Source organism: Gambusia affinis, linkage group LG10, assembly GCF_019740435.1.
Source record: "Gambusia affinis linkage group LG10, SWU_Gaff_1.0, whole genome shotgun sequence".
NCBI classification, from domain to species: domain Eukaryota; kingdom Metazoa; phylum Chordata; class Actinopteri; order Cyprinodontiformes; family Poeciliidae; genus Gambusia; species Gambusia affinis.
Window position 1 is genome coordinate 7,808,207 of NC_057877.1, and position 15,470 is coordinate 7,823,676.

The 15,470-nt window shown below is 41.5% G+C and overlaps 1 protein-coding gene across 6 annotated transcripts in view; it reads right to left on the reverse strand.

Annotated features, from left to right (window-relative positions):
* Positions 1-15,470, reverse strand: part of dab1a (DAB adaptor protein 1a) — a 270,399-nt gene that overhangs the window by 24,964 nt on the left and 229,965 nt on the right. For all 6 annotated transcript variants that reach the window (XM_044128731.1, XM_044128729.1, XM_044128728.1 and 3 more), the window contains 3 exons: positions 14,412-14,551; positions 10,518-10,616; positions 3,667-3,798 (listed from right to left, as the gene is read on the reverse strand). In XM_044128731.1, coding sequence (XP_043984666.1) covers positions 3,667-3,798; positions 10,518-10,616; positions 14,412-14,551 — 371 coding nt within the window. The remainder of the gene's footprint in view (positions 1-3,666; positions 3,799-10,517; positions 10,617-14,411; positions 14,552-15,470) is intronic.

Genomic DNA, 15,470 nt, shown 5'->3' on the forward strand with positions numbered 1-15,470 from the left:
ATTGACTGAAGATTTGCAGAGTGCACTCAGAGTTCATAGACTGAACAGTGTTTTGCATAAAGTGGTTCTCCTTTAATGTTGTCTCTTTGAGAGATATTCTCAGCCATCCCACTTCTGGTGACAAGACAGACACGCTGCGGTAATCTTTCAACCCACCGACTGAGCCAGCGGTGAAAGATACTGTCACTCTTTCAAATTCAAATCCGCTTTACATTTCACAATGCACAGTGGCAGAAGAATAAAAATGCAGACCTGCCAACCCTGACAAGTACCAGCTTAGGCAGACAACATTTTAGATCCATGAGCAGATGAAATGGACGCAGTGTTTCCAGGACCTAGGCAGAAGTTTTGAAAGCTTTGGCAATTATTTATTTTTGGCAGAAGTCCTAACTCACGCTGCCTGTTCCCCAAAACATAAATAAAACCCGAGAAATTAATAAACGGATCCATTTTGGGAGTTTGTGACAAACCCGTTTATTTGCTAAAGTTGTGTCTTATTTTGTACATATTTGGGTTTACTACTTTAACGACAACACCATTTCTGGAGACTTAACTGAGTGCTTAGAAGGCACACAAAAAGATTTCCTGTGCTTGTGTGACAAATTAGCGTAGTTAATGGCAGCTGCTTCTATAGGACAGTTCAATCTGCAGAGATTTCAAGATGGAGCTGGAAGATGTGAGACATGTTCCTCCTAAATTAATCTGAAAAGATTCAGTAAAAAGATTCATGGCAGCCCACAGCTGGATTTGCATAATGTCTAAACGGGAGTAAAAGTTTGAGTATTTTCTACAGTGACTTGAACTTTCCTGAACAAATAGAGTCCAAAGTGGAACTGTGTGTTATGGATTTCCCTGACATTTACTCAGAGATGCCACTGAGCTGTTTTTTATTTGTTTGTTTTTTGAATGAATGAATGAATGTTCACAGCACTGAAATTATACTTTTTGCTCTATGGAAAGAAAGCATGAAATGTTTACATGTTTTAATAAATACGATTATTAAAAGTCAGGCAGGATGCAACGACAATTTAAAATGAAATGAACATTCAAATCTTATCAGCTCTCACTCTTTTTAAGAAGTATTGCGATTCCAGATAAAATTCAGAGTCTAACAGGAAATAAAGCAACTACAGAGCAAATGACGCAGCAGAAGAGAAGCAGTAATGACAGAAAACTACAATAAAGAAGGGAGGGTTATAAAAGAAATTTGAGCTCGTAATTGTATCCTAACGTGAGGATACAATGTTTGTATCTCAGAATTTGCTTGTGTGGATATGAGAGTCAGATATTTCCATACGTTGTCGCCTTTCTCAGCACCAACATGTAGAGCTGAGGAATCTCCCGAATTTCTCCACAGTGGAACAATAAAAGATATTTCTATTTCATTTGCCACACCCAGATCTGATTACTGCCACAACTCATAGAATCACTTTTTAAGATGATTACATGTGACAAAATATAATATTCATTGGTTGTTTCATAACTGGTTACTGTATTTTATGGTGTAAAGTACTTTGAAAAAGAGTAAACACACCACAACCTGAAATACAAGAACAGGTAAAAAAAAAAAAAAACAAAGGCATTGACATCAATCAGTCTTGGAAAGGTTAGAAAGCTTTTTTCCAAGGCTTTGGGACTCTGGTAAACCACAGCTAACATTATGTCTGAAAAAGATAACTTAATAAGCACTGCAGGTCTCACTTGCTTCAGCTATGGTCACGATTGATGATTCAACAATAAGAAAGAGACGGGGCAAAAATGGCTTCCTTGGGAGAGTTTTGAGATGGGAAACACAAGGCTCACCTTTGCTCCAACTACATCCAGAGGAATCTGGGGGAAAATATTCTGTAGACTGCAAAGCAAAAATTGGAACTTTTTCATGGTGTTCATCAAATTATTTCAGAAAAATATTATTATACCTTCTGAAATATGTAAATGTGACAAAAAAAGAGCAAAAACAGAAGAAATATTCACAGCACAGTCCTTTTTTTTTTGGTTTGGTTTGTATTTTCTATGGTGGGAGTATTTGTTTCACACATTTAATCAATGGCAAGAATTTTGACGTGTAGTTCTCCCATGACCCTGAAAAGTTGATTTTTATTCATAATATTAACTCTGGTAAGTTTTGCATAAAGTTACAACAAAGACTGAACTCTGAGGCAATCCTTTCTGACACAATTAGGGCTCCTCCATCTGCACAAAGAGCTGACCAAATAAGACACGTCTTTCTTGTTCTGGGACTTTGAGCAGTAAGCCAATTACTTTTGAATGTAACCCTAAATTGGCCTTTTCTGAACAACTTTAAGTCTTAGACTTCATGACGACAGAGACACTTTGTTAATTCACATCAAAGTGGTTACTTTCCAATTACAGGCACAGCAATAAGCTCTGCGCTTTCATCCCTCTCATTGTTTCCACCACGACTAACAGCCCGAGTGCCGGCGACGGCGGGTTCAAGTCCGAGAGAGAGAGAGAGAGTAAAATATAATTATGACCTTTCCTCAGGCACACACCAGGTAAATGGCAGCTTAGCTGAGCGAGGAAAACACAGCTCTGTGATACACTGTTAGGCAGGGCAACGTTGGAAAAGCAACCGCTTTTCAATCACAGCGTGCACTGGTGAATACGCGTGTGTGTGTGTGTGTGTGTGGGAATCAGTCTTAGTCAGAGAGCCACGGTTCATGGCCCTGGGAGGATGGATATGCCATTAGAGCTGGTGACACACACTCAAACCCTCATTGACTCACTATGGGGAATCAATATGGCTACAGAGCAAGGCAGCTGGATCCAGATAAAACAAGCCAGGCACACAGATACAACAGCAGCAACAACAATCATATCAGAGCCCAGAGAGGTACTCAATACCATGAGTGTGCCGCTGGTGCTGCTGCAGGACTGACCTGGACCTTCTGCCTTACACTGTGCCCACATGCACAGTAAACGGTGTGTCTGATGCACAACACACACCTGCATGAGCGAAATGTCAGGAGGTTTGCACCAGCAAGAAACGATCTGAATGAATCGCTTTAACCTGCACACATGTATGACGTAGCAGTTCTTACAGTAGCCGTGTGAACATTACATACAGTCATAATTTCCAATATGTCGCATTAATTTGGACCCTCAACAATGTTTGTCTCCAGAAGACATTTGCCTGAGCTTGAGGATGCGCTGGCACGTTTCAGGTTATGATGAGCTTTTACATTGAAGGTAACATCCCAGAGTGACGATCCGGTTCAGATAATTGGGAACTGGTTGGGTTTTATCAGCATGTCTAATGTGTGGGATATACTCAGAAGCCAGATTCGCATCAGGGAAAACCGTTTATTCAAATGAGTGCTACCATTTTTGAGAAGAATAGTCAAATATCAAGTAATTTTTATGCCAAAAGCTGGTTGGTTAAAAAAAAAAGAAAAGAAGGTGATGTGTTGTTTCTCTGCAACCTCCGAAGCGATATGCAGATACAAATGAGGGAATATGTAAATATTTGAATGTATGTTGAGAAAATCTACAAATTCAAACTTCCGCATCAAATTCTTGCTTTTGGCATTCATTGTTGTTGCTTTATTATACAACCATTTTTACAATATCTCCATTTCCTGTTTGAAAACATTTCTTGTTTGCCTTTAGCAATAAAGACCTTAGGCCTTTATTACAAACACTGACCGACTGTGCAGTTTTGATGGCCACAAATCTGTGATTTCCCTCCTTCCCGCAGACATAACCGAAGGCTCTGTGGTCCGTGATGTCCTTGGCAATGTAGGAGATTTCGTGGACTGCATGGTGGTGTTGGAGGATCTGTGAAAGAAAACAATGAAGTATGAGTTTTTGCTGTGCAGACAAAAGTCAAATAGTTCTGTGTCTTCACGCTCCACAAAAGCATGATGTCAGCAAAATACATTAAGTTGTACCAAATTTCACTGCAACTGCAGCTACAAGTCTCTTGGGGTATATCTTTACCCGGTTTGGATATCTAGAAATGAAAGTCTTTGTCTGTATTTTTTTAAAAAAACAAAAAAGCTTCTGATCAAACAAGGAGAATCTACAGAGGACATTACAGATTTTTATTTGGATTTAGATTTAGACTTTGACTGAGCCATTCCAGCACATGAATCTGATTTTAACTAAATTATTTGTTTGACAAGTTGCTTTTTGGAAATGTGAACCTTTTCAGTTTTTTTTCCCAGTATTACTGGAAATTTATATCCACACACATTCCCATCAACTTGCAGCAAATTATCAAACTAAGTCTGTAGAAAAACTCATAACAGAAAATAAACAATCATAATCACAATATTTAGCAGATGATTTTTATATATTTTTTTAATTTAAAGATTGAAAACCATTTTAACTCCTCACAATAATTATTCCACACTTGTCCTGGAAAATAACTCAATAACAATAACTCAATAACAATATATATCACGATTGACACGTGATCAGTATCAATAAATAATACAGCCAGTGGAATAGTCAATAATTCCACTAAACTCTGATCCAGAACCGCACGGCAGGAAAAGGTTCTTGCTGCTCAGCCTCTCACAGTGGCATCACCTAACTTGTTCTTTGGTTGCCTAGCAACAACCTGTTGAGTAACTGGCACAGCAGCAGTTTCAGCTTTCGCCACTGTGCCTCATGACTGCATAAAAAAAGTCAAGCCACCAATCTGGCAGGACTTCGACAATTTAAAACAAAAAACAAATCAATAATCATCGATATCGACTGATATGAAATGTGGAAATGCTCACCGTGTATGGATACTTTTCCACGGTACTGTAAGTTCACACCCGACACAAACTTTTGCAACCCTCCCTGAGAGTACACTCTGAACACCGACACTCGGTTAGAGACCTTGTATCCTTCACTGAATTATTTGCAGCTCTTCTGCCCTCTACGGTTTAGTTTGGGTCGGATCTGCCAAGCTGGCATTGCCTGTGGCAGATGGCACTGTTTGTCCTGAGGACAGAGGGGGGGAGATCAGTGACAATCACAGCTCGGCAAGCTGTCGGACTTGATCACTTCATCTGCGCCCTCGCTCCCAGCACGCACACACTCACGCACAGGCATGCACAGAATTCACAGCTTTATATGCAAAGGCCCTCTGTTAAGTCACACTAAATGTCTGCTTTGTTATTGTTGTCTGTGCCAGCTGCCCGCTGCGAGGAGAGGCGCGCAGTCAACATAATGATCCTGCGGCCCTTCAGTTCATCAGAGGGGCCGGGGCTCTGTACAATCACACAACAAACGCACGCATCTGCTCCCTCTGTAGTGAATCCAGAGGTGAGACGCGGCGGGGAGGAGTGACAGCAGTTTAACACGGGGGGCCGCGAACAATCACACACACTGTAAACCCCGGCAGAGGCAGATAATCACTGTATGAGTCATGTCTTCTAAATTTAATAATTGGAGTAATGATTATTATTATCACCTTTGATTGACCTGAAAATGACAGCTAAGGCAGTGTGTGAAGATGCACGCCAACGCACGCACACACACACATGCATAAACAGCTCATTTACGGAGGTTATTGAATTATCTCTGGGTGGGCGGCGAGGTGACAAAGAGGGACTCTGATTCAAAGAGAGAGCACAATGAAACGACTGGATAAATTCAAAACGCTCCTCTTCATCTTGGCAGCAAGTAAAGCTTCAACAGCAGAAGCACTTCGTATGCACAGTCAGCAGGTTGGATCACCAGCTGGGATTGTTTCGTTGGAACTTTGATGTCTTTTGAGCCAGTTTCTCAGCACAAAGGTCGTGTTATTAAAACGTCAATCCTGCGACATTCTCGGGGAGGCAGAAAGTTGTTGGTTTTACAAGGCAGATTTGTTCCAAAATGGCATTCCAGTGTAGTTGATTGCTTGCAAAGGTATGTAAATACTCAATAATGACTTTATGCTCTCTCTCTCTCTCTCTCTCTCTCTGTCCGTCCAGATATGCTGATATGGACAACAACCCCACATGGCATCGGTGTCTCTCGGGGGATTGTGGGCAGCGTGTCCTTGGACAGCTGCTGGCCACTGACCCAAGATTTTCTGCTCTGATGCCGGGATTGAGGAAGAGGAGGGAGGAAAGGAAGCAGTGGGATACTGTCGGTCTAACCTCCCCTAACCTTCATATCCCTCTCCTGGAAAGCAGTCCACTGAGGCTGCCCAGTCTCCAACCAGCAGAAACGGACCGTCAGAGCACTTAGCTTTGAGGTGTAATTAGTCGCTTGAATGAAAAAATCTCTGTTGAGCTTGGCTAAAATGAAGGCAAAAGAATAAAACGCACAAGACTCCATGGAGTCAGATAACAGAAGCTGAACACTGAGGTTGTCTTGACATGCTGGGAGTGATAAACTGATCACATAAGGTTGTATTAATGTAAAGAAAGCTTTTCTGACGACATATTTGAACCTTTCTTTACAAGTGGGAGTTTTTGAAAAACAAGGATAGCAAGCACAAGCTCAAAATTATACATACAGACTCAAATGTAAACACACAGCTCATTAATATTTCATCAAATGCCCCTTAGTAAATTGTACACTGTACCAGCTGTCAAGGATGGTTTCATTCTCAGTAGTAATGTTGCATCAGTACCGCTGGGTACACCAGCAGTGAAATACTGAAGATGTAGCACTGACTACAAATTCTTTAACTTCACCTTAAATCAGGAGCTAGACGGGTGAAACAGAGATGTTCCAAACATGCACTGAAACTGGTTTTGGGATGGATAAAGCAGGCTAACATTAGGGAACTATGCAGAATCTGTTTGAACTACGTCTAAAAACTGCCAGAAAAACCAAAACCAACTTTTTCTGAAAAGACAAGATGTCATTTATCCAGATAAATCTTGCTATCTGGATAGCTTCACATTCTTCACAACTTCACAAGGGATATTTTAGCCAAATATTAGTGGATGTGTGCGCATGCTTTTGAGATCCTATGAATGAATTTGACCTTGTGTTGAAAAGAGAGAATCCACAATAAATTCAAACTTGGGAACCCAATCTTTTTATTTCTCTTTACTTTTTTTGGGTAAGCAGGACCGCCAATATTAAGTTACTACACATGCGATTAGTCTATAAAGTTTAATGCATATTTATTACATAATATAGATTAATCGGATAAGTTTCCTGGCACAGAGCAGCGTGACGCATGGGGAACGACAATCGACAGCGAAAGGCAAATGTTTTCCTTGACTCAGGGTGAACCCAACACAATGCAATGCAACGACAGAAGCATAAAAGCTGCAAGAAGCTTTTTAAAAATGAAAAAGTTTCTCTACAGCATGTCTGTGGTTAATTCTGGCCAAGAAAGCGATGAAGACTTTTAGAAGTTGCTCTGTTTAATGCTTTGTACCTCTTAGGCTCTGCCTATCATGGAACTTGGTGGATTTGGAACCACAAAAGTAAGGACTGACATTCTCTGAGGAATGACAACGGAGAACGTTGATTTAAAGTACGATGCTAAAGACCGTTTAAAATATCAAATCAGCAATGGCTTTGGATTTATTTGAAATAACAGAAATGGTCTGACTACTGCTGTCACATATCCATCTGTCCATCATTTATGCCCACTCGTCCTTGCAGGGTCGAAGGGGAGGGGCTGGGTCTTATAGCCAGAGGTCATTGAGGGAGAGGTGGGGTACACCCTGGACAGGTCGCCAGTCCATCACAACACTCTCACACAGCACCAGATAAAAATAACTAACGACCGTTCACTGCCGAAAGGCAAGAAAGAATTACTTGAAGAGCCATCCTGGTTTTTTTAAAGAGCTCCATCGACCAGGCTAAATCAGAATCTGCACATCAAAGTTTTTTTTCTTAAGATCAGAAATCAACCTCACAAATGATGAGTTCTTCTTTAGTTTCTGCATTTTTGTTTTTAAATGATGTGATTGAAATCATTGCATTTAGGGGATTGAACCCGATGTTTCTAATCTTTGTGACTCACGAGGTTCAACCCTCGACTCCTGACATACAGGTGTGTCCTTTCTGCGCTTAGAGCCAGAGGCTGATGAGACCAGCGCCTGTATGTGTGTTGCCGTAGTTGTATGTGTGTGTGTGTGTGTTTATCGAGATAGAGGCCAACCCGAAAGAGAGACGTGCCGACCTGCTCTCTCTGAGATTAATGTCTCCACCTCTTTTTCTTCTACATCTCGAACAACACTCCCCTCCATCCTGCGCGTGACCTTCCCTCCTTCGACGGCGGGGGGCCATTCATCTATTCCTTCACCTGTACATCCATCCGTCCTCCCATCTGGGTGACGGATGCATGCTGAGGGTGCGGCGGGGGGTTTGAGCTTGTCGAGATCCATGAACCTGAGAAGAGTCATTCTCTCCATCTTGCTCTCTTCCTTTGGCATAAGGAGCCATTGAAGGACTGATAGTGACGACTGCATATCTTTATAGTTAATATTAATGCGAGGAGACAGAGGACAAGGTCTCCCTGAAGAGAGCTTTACTCTGACATATGCTCCCTACCTCCCTACCCATCTCTCTAACTCTGTTTCAGTCCATCTCTGTCCCTCCATCGCAGCCCCACCCTCCTCTATCAATCTTTTCAACATCCTCGTTTCCTCTTATCGTTTCACCCAACCCTTTCCCTGCTTCTTTTAGTCTCTCTTCCCCTTTTCACTCCCTTGGCTTATTACCTGTTTTTTATTTTTTTCTAGTATCTATTGTTTTATTTTCTTTATCACTCTGTCTTTCATCATAGAAATGTTTACGCGTCAAGGAGGGGTGAGGGACGCGACTTTATGAAGGCTGTAAAACGAGGTTTGAAGGTGAACGACGGGCAAACACACACATACAGACACGCGCGCGCGCACTCGTGCGCACATGTGCAGCGTGAGCGACATCCGACTCACGCTGGGGTGTAAATCTCCCAACTGAACACCAGGTGTTGAGCTGCGGGCTTCATTCACGACTCAGGCCGACCAGACAGCACGCCACACACATTTATACGACACAGATGTTGAATTATGGTATAGAAATAAGGTTGTTTTCCTCCAGCTGCCACAAAAAACACCATAAAAACAAGCAAACACTGAAAATCTTAACAGGCTTCCAGAGTAAACTGTGCCAAACATCTTGAAATTAATTTCTCTCTCATGTACCTGGCTCTTAATGCAGGAATGACTCTCAATCACCAGCACTAAAAAAGAGAAAACTGGCTTGTTTAGTGATAGGAAAGCTGCTACACTTGGGGATCAGGGGAGGCGCATTATATTTCTTGCTCAAGGATACATTACCAGGTATAGCCGGGGAGGGTATTGAGCCTCAATAAAAGCTGTCAGCGGATCCTTGGGTAGGAAAATTTAAAAAGAAATCACCCGGCACTTCTGGCCACTTTCCTCGGAGCTACAAGCACACTCAATCTGCAACAGCATTTAATAACTGACTTCTGAGCTCTCTCCACGGACTGCCCTCTATTTATGACTGCCACTGTTGGTGTAAATCTCCAACTTGTCAAGATGGCTGACAGAAGCCAAGAAAATCTCCTTTTTATTGTGCTTTTGCTGGGATTTAAGGTATTTTTAGCTTCCATTAGGCAGAGGGAAACGGTGACTGATGGCAAACTGTGAGGTAAATAAGATAACTTTGTAAATGGAGGGCGAAGGTAGAGAGGGGGGAATACAAATGGTTTCAAAAAGTTTCATCCATTCATTGTTCCATTGTCCCCTCATTTACCTGAATCTTGCGGGTGTGACAGATTCAAGAGGGGACTAAGAAGTGATATACCAGCAGGATACCGGTGGCACATGCCTGGAAAGCCTTTAAAAGGAGCCATCCAGCAAGCCATCTTGGCAGAGTCCAATTCCCCTTTAACTGACTTGTTTCAAGTCAGGAGAGCAGTCCTCTCCAAGCCCCGTCCAGATGAGGGAGCGCCTCACCCTAACTCCACGGTTTGAGTCCAGCCAAATATGGAGAATGAGTATTTCAATGACTTGTACATTTGTTGCAAACATTTTGTGTCTTAGCTCTTTGTTCGGACCAACTAAATAACCAGCGAACAGCTCACTGAATTTCAAGTGTTACTTTATAAAGAGCAGGATGGCAAAAACACATAATATTCTCTAAAATAAGCCCTTTAGAAATAGACGTAGTGTGTGATTATCCTCCCCCTCCGTTCTAACACCATTCAGCAAAAACCATACCAAAAACCGGCACTGGGCTCCATGCCTCGTTATTGGAAGTGCTGAAATTAAACATATGATGAAGTCAGGACAATTCCCATTGGTCAGCCAGGAAAACAGCCAAGTAAGATGGAATACGCATAATCCTGGAGCACAATATGAAACCAGTGTTGTCGCTGTTTGCAAAAAGGCATACAATGGGATAGCCATGTTCTCTCATCTACTACAGCCTTGTTCTCAGGGTTTCAATTAGGGCCTCCTGATTTCCCCAGGGGCCACTCCCTTTCATGGAGAGGCCTCATTAACAGAAGAAACACAAATACATGCACACACAGCAGGGCTGCGCGCGGTAGCGCTCACGCATATAAACAGACCCACGTCTCCTTCAGAGCTTACCCCCGTCTTCTCATCAAAGATCTTGATCCCTCCAAAGGAAACGGTTAGAAACACCTTCTGCTTGTGTTCTCCTTTAGACCGCGCTGCAGCAGCTATACCCTGCGGACGAGACACACACACACACACACACACACACACACACACACGATGCAAAACAATCGCATTAGGAACAGAGATGAAATACATGAAGAGTGGAAAGGGAATGCACATTAAGCAGACTCTCTGAGTAAAAGATTGTTCTCTTGGTGGATTACCCCTCAGTATTGGTAACAAGCCTCACACGGTGGCATCAGTTTAGGATGAGACAATTTACAACCACAAACAGACATTTTGCCAACATGTTTAGCAGAAGATTATGCAACACCAAGTAGGCAAAGTGTCTGGAAATTATGGCAGATCTGTCGTTTCTGCACATTCTAGAATTACTCCACCAAGCAACTAATGCTAGGTGTCACACTGTTTCTTATCTTGACATGTATGTTGCCGTAGCTAGAATGTGTTTTACAGAGGTCTAAATGTGAAGAAATGAAGCACATTTTTCAAAACATCAAGTCCTGTCACATCCATTTGGTATTCTGTTTGAAAAAATTAGAATGTTATAGAATATTTTTTTAGTTAACTATTATTTTATCATAAAGTTTCTTTTCGAGGGATACTTGGCCAAGAAGCACAACACTGTACAAAATGTACAGTTTGCTACTGTGCTGAACCAAATAAGTTACTTTTGCCATGATGTCATATTCCCCACGCCTCTTTTCTTAATGATCATCTAGAGAAGAAACGTATATAATGTATAATGTATATATATAAGTTTATATATAGTCTACAACTGCCTCCAAGTGGTGAAATAATAATTAACTAAATGAATCAGAAAGTAATCGCTTGCCTGCCCTGCTGGAGGATGTATTTCAAACATTTGGCACGGTGAGGTGAGTGATTCAGAGTGTAGTCTTGTCTGACCTAAGATACGTTTTTCGGTCAGTACTACAACTTTTGAGCAGCAATAGCGCATCTTTGGTGCCTCCAAGTCGCAGTGATAATTCAAAGAAAATTTTTTTAAATGTCCCAAAAAACATCTGCTATGTATACTCACTCACCATTTGAAGATATTACAAATACACTTGTCATAAAAAAATGTTTTAACGTAGTTTTAAGCAAAGCTTAAAATGGTTTCTTGCGCGTTTGATTTATTCAGCAAAGAAAAACAAATATTCCTCCTTTATATCATCTTGGAATTGTTTCATTCAAACACCACCTGCCCATCCTTCACTGAATGCAACATCTAATTTTAAGTCATGCACACGTGTTGAACTACTGAGGAAAATGTGCACATATTTCTATAACCTGCAAAGGATGTCTTGCGTTGTCTTGTTGACACATTCCTAAGTTTGAATGCGAACAATAACTTAGCACAAATTTAAATGTGTCAGTATTAGCGGTGTGACGGTACGGGTCTTTCAGTTCAGCACACACCTGTACTAAATGCATATAGCCATGTTAAATATACAAGTATGCACAACGTTTGTGCATGAACTCTTCCCTCTACTAAGCAGTTTTAAAAGTGGCACCGAAACAAAGTTTAGAAGTCTTCCAGCTACCACTAAAGTCTGCCACATTTTCACAATGCACCTTAATATGAAGTCGAACTGTTGTTTTCTACATGACCTTTATGATTTTATTTAATATTCAAATAATTCTCTCCTGACATGGAAAATAGATTTTTCCAATGTGATTTATCCTGTTTAAATAAAGGCCAAGTAAATAAATAAATAAAAATTGAGAAAGAAAGGCAGACCAAACCAAAGTTAGCATTTCACAACAGTAATAAGACACGTGACTCTTAATTACTCACTTAAAATAATGTTAAGCCAAAAGTAAAACACTGAAGTCCAAATCCAGTATTCAACCAGCCCTAATTACCATGGAGGTTTCTGCAGAGGGATTTTTTCCAACAACTACGCTTCTGTGGTGCATTCATGGATCTTCTCTAGATAAACACTTCCAAATAGGTCTATTTGATCAAATAATAAAGTGTTAGATTTTTTTTTTTTCTTCAATGAAATTTTGCAATGCACTCCCTGGGTTGCTATATTTCAGAGTGATGTCAATGATATCGAAAGCCCACTATGTTGTTCGTCGAGCATCTTATGACGTCCTTTAGGTAAAGTTGCATCTTTTTTTCTGCTGATTATTTGTTTGTTTGGCGCTAACGTTTCCCAGTTGCCGTATTGAAGGTCGACTCTGGATGCAGCATTGTTTGCAGACCTGCTATTTTTGTACATTGAAGGTCTGATTTCCTGAAAGTCTTGGTCCAGAACAGTTTGTGGCATCTGACTACATAGATTAATGAGTGGTTTGCGCCCTATGAACCTCTGGACTGGATATGATTCATTGGTGTCTAGGTAGATGCCAGAAATTAAGTCAAAGCAACTCTTCTGGAAGACTTTCAGTTGTTTAAGTCAAAAATAATACTTACTGCTCATACATATGGTTGATATGTATGTTAGAAATGCTACTGTCTTTCTCATTTTAGTTTAACAAGGTTTTGAAGAGTTCAACAGCCTTTATCGTTCTTCGGATTTCAATTATCAAATTATTTATTAATTTTTTTAAATACCGGAAGCCTTATTATACACATGATACACATCTTTTAGAGCAGTCAAACAATATGAAAATGGAAAATGTTCCATCACGACGCAAGTACTGGAAAACGGAAGAAAGTCAGGGCCCAGTATTAGAACGGGCATTACTTTTATGTTGATTTGCATTGTTTAATCACAAAAAGAGGAGAAGAAAAGGGTGGAACAAGAGCAGAGAACCGGAGGAGTTGAAGAAGGCGCAGGAGGAGCCACGTGAAATAAGAGGTGGCGAGACGAGAGTAAAAGAGTTGATGGATTTCCTGTCGGAATAAATGAGAAGGAGGGATCCCGTTTGATCAATGAGCTGTCTGTCCGCTTCTCACCCTTATAGGTCTCCACTGGGTGGAGTTTTCACTCCACACAAAACAAAACACAAATGTAATTTTCTCCATTTAATTTCCACAGGCAGCATGACTTAGGGATAATTAATAATGAACGAGCTGCTCCTCGCCTTATATCTTTGACAAAAATCTGCAGGAAGAGAAAGAAAAAACAAGGATTTGTTTAAAAAAATGTGGCTGTTTTTAACACGAGTTTCTTCATGTTGCAAAAGTCAATCAATTCTTATGTTTTTTATATATAAACGACGCTCCTTTTTTTTTCCATGAATTATAATAAAATGGCCAATCTGCTGTCGTCTTCACTCACCTGTCTCCTACCCATCTTCTAAATGATCCCTCTTCCTGTATGACTTCTCTTCTTTGTTAACTGCCCCATCTGTCTAACTCCCCCTCTAATTGTTCCTGTCCTGCCAAATGAGACATTCACCCCAATCCCCTTCTCATCCATATGGCTAACCTCCTCACTTCCTCCTGCACCCATCATCATCATGCCTATAAATTGAAGCGTGCACATTTTTCCCCCTCCTATCTTTGTACTTGAACTTTTCTCCCCTGGAAATTTGCATATTGTTGGGGGGGAGCAGACAAACCGTGACTATATACGAAGGCGCTCTTATGCTGTGATGTATTAAACATGCTTATTTAAATGTTCAACACTAGAATATGCATGAAGATGAACTCTTTATGGATAAAAAAAAAAATTGAACAGCCACTGATGTTTGTAGGTTTTGAGAGTGCAGGAACTTCATTCGGCCTGAGGCGATCCGTGCCGCGTTGTTTCTCCACATTATTCTTTTTTTGTTGTTGTTATTTTAAATTATCATGCAAATTTGAAGTTTCCAGATTGTGTCCACGTAAATCTCTGTTTGTTTGCAACAGCAGAAAAATAAAAGGAAAGGGGAGTGCGTTCTTACCTTGAGTTTCATCATTGAGTCCTGGCAGAGCTTGTCTCCGCGGGCGGCGGTGACCTCGTCCAGGCCGATGAGTTTGGCCTTGTAGCGGACGCCATCACCCTTAAAACGCCTGATGAGAGCTGCCTCGCTGCGATCCTGCCCTGCAGACAGACACACACACACACACACTGCAGTCAACAGTGCGGCTTCCAGTCAAGGACCTCAATCTACCTCAGACCAGCACTATTACCTCAGGGGCATCAATCAAATGGCCAACAAAAAGGATTGAAACTGTAATTCTTTGGGGTAGAACCCCCCCAAAACAAAACAAAAGCAAAAGTAAAAGTCAAAGCTAAAGATTTAACAACATCTTGTTTCAGGACTAACTCAGAAGTGATGGTGTTGAAATTGGCAGATGTGCCTGTATCGCTCAGAAGGAATAATGTTGAAACTCAAAATAATGGTGTGACATTTTGCTCTTATCTCCCCCGTCTGCTGCAGTCCTTCCTCTCTCCTCTTCTTCTATTGTGCTCCCGATTGCCGACACGGTGCGAATGCATTAGTGCGTGTCAGCCGTGGCGTGAATGTGTTGACCTTGCTCTTGTACAGGAAGTCTCTGTGTTATCTCCTGTGTTCCCTCTCGCACACACAATACAAGACGCGGGCAGAGCAGCTTCTCATAAGGCTAAACTCTCGCTGCCTTTGTGTCACGCTGCCACCATTCTTCTTCAGACCGTTTTTCAGCCTCCGAGATGCCGTGGGTGAGCAGTTCATTAATGCTTTTCCCATCCGGAGGAGCACCAGCGAGTCTCCCGGTCGACTCCTCGTCGCGTGTCGTGTGCATGCGGCGCGGGGAAAAGGAGTGTGAGGGCGAGAGCGAGCGGCGTAATGACAATGCAGCAAATTCAGATAATATAAAGAGGCATTAGTTCTGTATTCTGTATCAGCGTGACTCTTTGGAAGGTCAGACTCAGAGTGATGGAGAGGTCCCACTCCTTTTCTCACTGTTTCACATTCCCTCCATTCACACAAAGTCCCCGAAAAACCTCAGTGTAAGAAGAATGAACTTTGATCCAGGGC